We start from the raw sequence: 9,808 nt of genomic DNA, 5'->3' as shown, positions 1-9,808 counted from the left end.
TTTATTATTTGAGTATTAGCCATGTCAGTAATGTACTTTTTAGTCAAAATTCAACTGAATTTGATTTTTTAAAAAGATTTATTTATTTATGCATTTCTGCTTTATTAGAAAGGCAATGACACTGAACAGCATAAGTTATTTGCATAGTTACTGCTATATATTTGATGATGTCAAATAAAATAGGATATGTATTTCAAAATTTTTGAAGATCCAACTCATGTATTATTAAACTTTTAGGCCAGGAAACAACCACATTCACCCTAAAATGAGAATTCTGCTTCTTCTTCATATTATTGTTATTATTATTATTATAGTTATTACAAGTTATGATCAAAACTGATGTGATAAATGTAGAATTTGTGCCTTGCCTGCCAAACAGTGGCAAGTTGTGTACCACTGTTGTGTACTAGATTGTAGAAATGAGCTTGAACACTGACTCTGTCAACAAACACCTGAGTGCGTGCTGCCCTCTGGTGCCGAAAAAGCGTAACTGGATGAGGGCACGGCCGATTCAAAGAAAGCTTTATTTTAAAACAAACCAAGAGCACAGACAGTGACCCATAATAAATGCACTCCAAGTCAAAATGATATGTGAACAAATCCCTAAATAATTTCATAGGTACAAATAAAATATCATTTGATGTGTTAAATCCCACAATCCCACAAAACCACAAGTTAAACACTCAACTTAAAACTTAAATATGGGACAGTAAAACATAATAGCACACCTCCACCTCCATTAGTGATATTTCTGCGCATTGTCACAAAAAACACACAGACAGTCAGATGACCTGGTATGACTGTTTAAGCTTGGCAACTATGCCAGCTGACCAACAACAATGACAAAAAACCCCAACAAAAAACAAAACAAAAACACAATAACATCATGAATATAACTTTAAATTGAATAAACCAACCCCTGAAACACATAAAGTTGAGTATATGCTGTGAGAATATACTGCCTTCACCCTTAATGATATGATTATATGATAACAGTATTAGAATGACACGGGCCAACACATAATCTCAGCAGTTGAATCCATAATGTTTAAAACTTTTGCTACTATAGCACTCACACTGTGCTTATATTTATAAATGGCTGTGACTGAACAATTATTATATTTACGTCATGATAGTCCATTTGTTACTTTTCCAGTTTCCTTGCATGACGCCGGTCATCTGCTGCATTCATGCATGACGTGTGATGGTGTTACCTCAGTTTGAAAGTGCTCTTTACATATTTTTTTTCAACACTGGAATGCGTCTACTTGGAAAATCATTTGTATTTATCAATATGTAATAAATCCATAAATGAACCACATCAGATATATCTTGCTTCTTGCTACTGTGGTGAATGTATTATGTTATTATGTTTCAAACATATTCTACTTGTAATTAAAAACAATGCGAGTATTACAGTGGATGTTTTAATCACTTTTTGTATTCAGCTATTTGAGATTACTGTTTTGGTCCTGTGCTTCAATCATCATGATGCCAAAAAATAAGAAAATGGACTGCAGGTTGAAAATAGCTGCAATTATCCTTTAAAAATCCATGGACTGTTAAAAGTTGCGAGTACTCAATTAAGCCTGGAAGTGCAGAAAAAGTGTATATATGTGAAAATATAATATAATCACAGTGATGTGTGCAGGAAAGATCATTGTTTTCATTTTCAGACTTCTCAGACTGCTCATGATTTACTTATTTTTATACTCATGTTGTTTTGATTCAAAGTTTGGCCTTCCTTTTTCCAGCTTCTGAACTTTCTGCTCTGGAGCTGTCACCTTTTCCTTCACTGTTGTTCAACCTGCTGTTGTTTGGCAGGCTAAGCTTCATCTTCATCTCCATCCTCTGGCTGCAAACATCATACAAACGTGTTAGCATCAACCAGAGCTGTGTAGATTGAACGGAATTAGAGTCATGAACACAACTTGACTTTACTGAAAGACGTATTGGGTTGCTGTAAATCCCCATCCAAAGGCGGGATGCGCAAGGAATTCTAGGCTCCAGACAAAACGCATCACTGCCCCTTTCCCACCCCTGTTCTGATGTATCTACTTTAGTGTAGCAGCCAGTTGCCATTCTTTTAATGCCAATTATTTATTTTTTGCAAGTGACATTGTGCCAGCACTGTGTGGAGACATAATACAATATAAGTCAGACAAGACAAATAACAAATACCATTTTTTTTACTATAACATGCAAGTTCTAGCACTGGCTTATTTGGATGCAAGAGATTCCTGAATGTCTTTTTCTTGCCTTTCAGAATTCCTGTACTATGCAAATATTGTATCTACATACAGTGTTTTATGGCTCCTTATGTGGTCAATCAGCAGTCAAGAAATTATAGAAAAGGAAACAGAATATGATGGAAACATTTTTTGGAAAGAGTTTTTGAGTATTCTGTTAATAGGTTAAATTATTCTAATATATTTTGTCAAAGACTTGTTTTTACCATACTCTTAAGCCCTATTTCAAATAAAACACTAGGCTTTATAGTATGTAGGTGGATGGCTGAACTGGGGATACTGAGGCTGAGGATATTGCACAGGACCTTCAACCAGAAGGATCTAAAAGAAACCTCCTTTCCTGCTACCAACAGCACTTCTGGTCAATTTGACAATTTATTATACTTTAGCATCTAATATCTATTACCTGAAGCAATGGGAAACCGTTGTCTTTGCACCACTGATTAAATATCTCCTTGGCGCTCTCCAGGCTCTCATCATCAGGCTCACCCTTCCAGTAGACCCTGAGGAACGTCTCATCAAAGTCAGCTGGGAGGAGCTTGGACACCTGACAGGAGAGACAGCAACATAACATCCATTTTAAGGCATAAACTGAAGACTAATGTGAGGAAGAAGAGCATTAAAACTACAAATCAGAGGTAGTGACAGTCAGCGAAAAAGAAATGTTGGACAAGTATCTGCAAGCAGCCATTTAAAGCTAAAATAAGAAAAGAGACACCATTAGATTGGCTTGACTAGTGAGAAGGCAAATGCATTGATTTACACATTATATTACATCACTATTATAATTGGAGGCTAGCAGTGTGCTCTGTCTGTTTCTCCAAATGCATCAAATTTCACTCAAATTTGGCCACAACAAAACAAAGGACAGATTTGCCCATTCCCTTAACTATAGCCTGAAGTTGCACATGTGGAAAAGAAAAGACACAAAATTGTTTTACTTTTTTGGTGGGTTTAATGTAAAGCACCACCTAACCCAAACTGAGAACAGCCTGCAGCACTGCAGACACTCCAGGGGATATCTCACAAAGCTAAAAGACCATTCCTCCAACCTGCCTCACAAAGAACAGGTATCAAATGATTCATAATGACATTTTTTTTACTTATTGACTTTGCATAGTTTTCTCTACTTTTTTGAGTTTTTCACGTTGCTGTTGGAATAGTTGCAAATATGGGCTTTGTCAGCAGCATTGTGTGCATTATCATTGCAGTTTTTGTTGACCGAAAGTAGTGTGTGTGTGTGTGTTGATATGGATGTTGATGAATGATGTGTGTGAATGTTTGTGTGAGTGTATGTGTGTGTGTGCGCGCGCATGTGTACATGTGTGCTTGTGTGCAGCTAGAAATATAAGGGGCAGGTCATATTTATCCTTGCTTCCCTTTCTGTCTCTCACACAGACATATACACCCTGCACGTGCATGCACAGGCCTCAGTGTGGGTGAGTGAAAGTGAATAATAATAATAATAATAATAATAAATAATAATAATACCATATAATATTTTATGGCAGTTTTAGGAGGAATCCCATCACACGGTCCATCCCTTGTCTTGGGGTGGTGGCTTGTGTGCCTAAGTGACCTGGAGAGCTATGCCAGCAGCTGCACAAGCACCTGGCAGGGTCACCCATGCTGGACAGGTCAAAGGGTAGAGGACAGAGCAATTGGACCACCTTATTGCGGAGGCTAATGGGTTTGCATAGGGCCAACAACCCTATCTATAAAAACACCTCGTTACAGAAGCATCGACGACAAAGTGAAACCAACATGGCGGGGGGGAAGAAGGGCCCCCACAGAGGAGGTCTATGAGGCAGTGCAGCCAAAGCCGAAAGGAAGCTGTAAGGTCGACCCCCTTTCTAACCCCTCGGACCACCACCAAAATCGCCACATGGAACGTCAGGACCATGTTTGAGTCAGGGAAGACAGTCCAGGTAGCACAGGAGATGAGGAATTACAACATCCCTCTCCTGGGACTGTATGAAACAAGGTGGCTACAAGCAGGGCAGATGAGATTAACATCATGGGAGATGGTGCTCTACTCTGGGCACACTGAAGATGGTGCCCCCCCACACAGAAGGAGTGGCCCTCATGCTGGCCCCAGAGGCACTGCGCTCCCTCATTGGCTGGGAACCAGTGAACTCAAGAATCATCACCGCCCAGTTTGCCACCCAGAAAGAGAACATCAAGCTGATATCATTCAGTGCTATGCTCCGACCAATGATGCCACAGAGGAAAAGAAAGACGACTTCTATGACCAGCTGCAGGGGGTGTTGGACAGACAGAGCAAAAGATGTCACTATTCTCATGGGTGACTTTAACGCCAAGATCGGAGCTGACAACAATGGCTATGAAGATATCACGGGGAAACACGGACTGCGCCAGATGAATGAGAATGGAGAAAGGTTTGCGGACCTGTGTTCCCTTAACCAGCTGGTCATAGGAGGCTGCATCTTACCCCATTAGCAAATCCACAAGGCCGCATGGAGATCTCCAGACCATGTTACAGAGAACCAAATAGACCACATATGCATCAGTCAAAAGTTCAGGAGGTCATGTCAAGATGTGCGAGTGATGAGAGGAGCAGATCCAGCATCAGACCACCACCTCCTTCTGATGACTGCAAAGCTACGTCTTAAAAGGCACTTCACCACTAGCAGCACAACAACAAGATATGACCTCAGACTTCTCAGGAGCCAAGAAGTAGAGAAGAGATTTCAGATTAGCCTTAAGAACAGATACCAGATACTGCAGTCAGAAGGCGTGGATGGAGATGGAGATGTAGAGACTCAGTGGCAACAGGCAAAAAAGACCTGGCTCGACCCCTGCGAGGAAATCCTTGGGGTAAGGAAAACAAAATATCAAGACTGGGTCTCCGTTGAAACTCTTCAGAAACTGAAAGAAAGAAAGGAGAAGAAAGAGAAGATAAACATAAGCAAAACTAGAACAGCAAAGGGAAGGGCACAGGAAGAGTACACCCAGGTTAACAAAGAGGTGAAGAAAAGTATTAGAGAGGACAAAAGGGCCCACATAGACAGCCTTGCCCAACAAGCGGAAACAGCGGCAGCACAGGGAAATATGAAAGACCTCTATATGATCACCAAGAAGCTAGCTGGCAAGTTCCATCAGAAAGACAAGCCAGTGAAGGATAAAAAGGGAAACCCAATTTCAACCACTCAGGACCAGCGGAGGAGATGGGCCGAACACTTCAAAGAAGTCCTGAATCAACCTGTCCCAGTAGAAAGACCAGACATACCACCAGCAGACACAGTTTTACCAATAAACAGTGAGAAACCCAGCAAGGCACAGATTAGAAAGGCTATCAAGGCACTGAAGTCAGGAAAAGCTGCAGGGTCGGATGGAATACCAGCAGAGGCACTTAAGGCTGACCTAAGAACCACCACTGACATGCTCCACAGCCTCTTCACCAAAGTCTGGGAGGAAGAGAAAGTACCGGAGAACTGGAGGGAGGGAGTTATCATTAAAATACCGAAAAAAGGAGACCTCACCAGCTGTAACAACTATAGGGGAATCACGCTCCTCTCTGTACCAGGCAAAGTCCTGAACAGAATTCTACTGGAGAGAATGAAAACAGCGGTTGGTCTTCTGCTTTGAGACCAGCAGACAGGCTTCCGGAGTACTAGATAATGTACTGACCAGATTGCCACCCTATGAATCATAGTAGAGCAATCAATAGAATGGAACTCCTCCCTTTACATCAACTTCATCGACTATGAAAAGGCATTTGATAGTGTAGACAGAGAGAGCCTGTGGAAGCTAATGAGGCACTGTGGTGTCCTGGAGAAGATCATCTCCCTGGTCCAGAACATCTACCAGGGAATGTCCTGCAGGGTCTTAAATGCAGGCCAGATGTCAGACAGTTTTGAGGTCAAGTCTGGAGTTTGCCAGGGATGTCTACTGTCGCCCCTCCTGTTTCTCCTCGTTATCGACTGGATAATGAAGACCACCACAAAAGGAAGGAAGAAGCAACTCGATGACCTTGATTTTGCTGACAATCTGGCCCTCCTGTCACACAACCATAATCACATGCAGGACAAGATCACCCAGCTATCAACAACATCTCTTGGAGCAGGCCTCAGGATAAACAAGGAGAAGACGAAACTGATGAGGATTATACCCCGACTACCATCCTTGTCAAAATAGATGACAGACCCATCAAAGAAGTCGACTCCTTCACCTACCTTGGCAGCATTATCGGTAAACAGGGTGGCACAGACAGCGATGTCACTGCTAGGGTAGGCAAAGCTAGAACAGCCTTCATTATCCTGAAGAACATCTGAGCCTCAAGGGAAATAGCTACACCAACGAAGGTGCGCATCTTCAACTCCAACGTTAAAAGCGTCCTTCTCTATGGCTCAGAGATGTGGAGAATGACAAAAAAGACGATACAGAAGACCCAGACATTCATTAACACCTGTCTGAGGCACATCTTCAGAATCAGGTGGCCGGACAAAATCAGCAATAAGGAGCTGTGGCAAAGAGGGAGTCAGGAGCCAGTGGAGAGCCAGATCCGGAGAAGGAAGTGGGGATGGATTGGCCACACCCTGCCATCACAGTACCATCACACGCCTGTGAAGTAAATTAGGAGGAAGCCTCTAACAATTCTAGAGTAACTTTTTTCTATGAAAAATCCTTTTTTTTTTTTTTAAATTTAAAATAAAGTGGTATCATGCACAAAACTTTAAAGCATTTAAAGGGTTAAAATTTGAATTGAACATTTGGTAGTTATGACCAAGACTGATGTTGAGTAAAAAATGAGCTCAGTAAAGTGAAAAATATTAAAATGTGACATTAATATCACAATTATAGAAGGAGGACTTTGTCCTCTAAATTCAGATTCAGATTCAGATTCAGATTCAGATAGCTTTATTGTCTGTCATAACAGAAAATTTTCTTCAACGTGGCTAAACATATAAAACAGTAGACAATACATTGACTAGAAACAGTCACGCAACACATTTTCTTCTTTCTGAAAGCACACACAGTGCGTATAGATTCTTAAAAGCAAGTATAAAATGAAAACTAGAAAAACAGACAATGTAAAAGATCTGGATATGTGTAAAGTGACCTAGTGTGTCAGAGTTATTTTGTCTATTGTTCATTGTTTATTTAATATGTTCATGGGTGTGGGAATGAATGAGTTCTTCTTGGATAATGATTTATATCAGCAGCCTGATGGCAGAAGTTGGGAAGGGGGTGGGTGGGATCTTGTGAAATGAGGTTGGCTTTTTTTTTTTAGTTGCTTCGGTGTGCAGTTCTGATAATTGAATTTGAGTTTTGCCAGTTATTTTACTTGATTGATTGATGATCCAGAAAAGGGGTAGGGTTAGGGTTACAGTTTCACAACAACAACAACTCCAGAATACATTTTTTAAAAATCTGGCTCTGCAAAAAAATAAAGACACATCAAAATTTATGTTCTTGCTAATCACTAACATATACAAGACTTAAATCATTCAAAAAGAAATCCATTTTGCATTTAGTGGTTAACATGGCACAAGGGTTAAGTGCAAAAGTGTCAAATGTGTAAATATACTGTGTTAATAACTGCAAAGTATTAGTTGAGTGTTTAATGGGAACAGTGAGGACCATCATCACCGTATGATTTAAGTATTTGGTTGATGCTTTAGCTCTTACCTGTTCCTTGCTTATTCTTTTTGGTTTGTCAGGGTTCTTCTTGCTGTAGAAATACACTTTATCAATGGGATCCTTATCCTTCATCCCATAATCCAGAGTAACAACCTAAAAGATGATGGGTATAGAGTCTTTTAGCCCCACAGTAGGTCATAGAGGGAAGCGTCTACAAACAAAGTAGATTTAATACATCTGTAATTCTAAACAGTGAATTACCTGTTTACTAGAAATTAGTAAATGGATTTGATAATTATAAGACAATAGATTAGATACTAACATCGAGCACGAAATCCTTATGGTGTGTCTTAGAGTCTTTGACCCACTTGTTTTTGATTTCCCTCGCCTTTTTCTGCAAAGAAATAGTCCCATACAAATTAATACATATAGGTGATGGTTACAGCTGATTTTTCAGTTTTGCAGGTCTGGCATCTCACACTGCTAATGTAGTTTGCATGCAGGTAATGTTAAGAGATACATACAACATGAACCAGTCATTCAGACAAACATTTAAACTGGTACAACCACAAAAATATGAACAAGTATTTAAAGCTACAACATTTGTTGATACATCACATAATGATCTGTGTAGACATCATGTGTGTAGATGATGTGTATAAACATGATAATGTTTGATCCAATAAACTATTACAAAAACGTATTAATATATCTGTTGATGATATTTGATAAATGCGTAAAACTTGGAAAGCACGTTCATGAGACGATAAACCCTGTCAATCTTGGAGACTTCATACGATTTTATCCCGTGTAAATAGCTAGCTTGACACACAGGTACTAAGTAATTTCATTTAATTTTCAAGTTTACTTTCTTCAGTTATTGTTGTTGATTTGTACTTAGAATAGCTAATGTTAGTTGACAAATTGTCAGAGGGTTGTTGAAAATAGAACCGAGCCAAACAAAATCCAAAGTCAAAAGCTCCTATAAAACTTGGAGTCCTGGAGGCGAGCAGAAGATGGAAAGGCTGCATTCTGCAGTATAATAATTTCTTCTCTGAATGGCCAACACTACCTTCTGGACTCTAGTGACCAAATACACTATATTCACTTGAGAGGGTTTCAGCGCGTCCTCAGCAAAATGTGGCCTAAAATAATTTCACTGTAATTCAACTCCTTAGAATTTAGGATGTGTGGTTATCTTAACTTTGTGTTTTAATCTCTCCACTTTGAATCTGTTTCTCAGTGTTCAAGTATGACCTCTAAACAGTTTTAAAACTGCCAGTCAGCTTAAGGGGTCCGGACCACGACAAAGTTCGAAAGTGGTGTCGTGTGCAGCAGCACATGACACCACTAGGGTCAATGAAAACTGTACTATAATTTTAAAGAAAATTCACATAATGTGCTTACACACAGTGTCCTTACACACAAGATGATATATAGATGAATTTTGGTTGCTTTCAACTTTCATACAGAACAGCCATTTCCAGACCAAAAGTACATCAAATTTGTGATTTCAAACTTCAGACTTTTAGAATCAGATCTCAGAGATCACATTGCAATGCCAAGTTTAGTCACAGTCACAGATCAATGCACGCTGAGCATATGGACATGGCCACACCAACACAGACATAAAAAGACACAAGAACAACTGACTGACCGCCTCGCTACGAATCTTGCCCAAACATTTGTAGATCTGTCGACGGATAATCTTGTTAAGGATCTCTCTTGCCCCCTGTAGATTCACATCAGGGGAGTTGAGTATTTGATCAAACACGCTGTCTACAAGATGAACAGATATAGGACAGAAGACAGGTCAGAAGAAACACCAAAAACAACAAGAGGCCACATTTTATTAATTTCATACACTCATCCTTAAATATCCTGTGAGGGAAATCATGTTTGCAAAACAAATGGCAATCAGGCATGAGGACTGAGGAAGGTCAGTGTACCAAAAT

General features: G+C 39.9%; 1 protein-coding gene across 2 annotated transcripts in view; it reads right to left on the bottom strand.

Moving 5' to 3' along the window:
* Positions 1 to 503: 503 nt before the first annotated feature.
* The window catches only part of LOC115362351 (deoxynucleoside triphosphate triphosphohydrolase SAMHD1-like), a 39,194-nt gene continuing 29,889 nt past the window's right edge, over positions 504 to 9,808 (bottom strand). The window contains exons 11-15 of one of the 2 annotated variants that reach the window (XM_030056242.1): positions 9,511 to 9,632; positions 8,176 to 8,247; positions 7,902 to 8,006; positions 2,656 to 2,796; positions 504 to 1,855 (exon numbers count right to left, since the gene is read on the bottom strand). In XM_030056242.1, the coding sequence (XP_029912102.1) occupies positions 1,826 to 1,855; positions 2,656 to 2,796; positions 7,902 to 8,006; positions 8,176 to 8,247; positions 9,511 to 9,632 (470 nt within the window). In that variant the 3' untranslated portion in view covers positions 504 to 1,825. The remainder of the gene's footprint in view (positions 1,856 to 2,655; positions 2,797 to 7,901; positions 8,007 to 8,175; positions 8,248 to 9,510; positions 9,633 to 9,808) is intronic. The other variant, XM_030056243.1, reaches the window with a different exon arrangement.

The sequence above is a fragment of the Myripristis murdjan genome, chromosome 7 (genome assembly GCF_902150065.1).
Source record: "Myripristis murdjan chromosome 7, fMyrMur1.1, whole genome shotgun sequence".
NCBI classification, from domain to species: domain Eukaryota; kingdom Metazoa; phylum Chordata; class Actinopteri; order Holocentriformes; family Holocentridae; genus Myripristis; species Myripristis murdjan.
The sequence above is the reverse complement of the archived record's forward strand: the minus strand, read 5'-3'. Positions and strand labels throughout refer to the sequence as shown.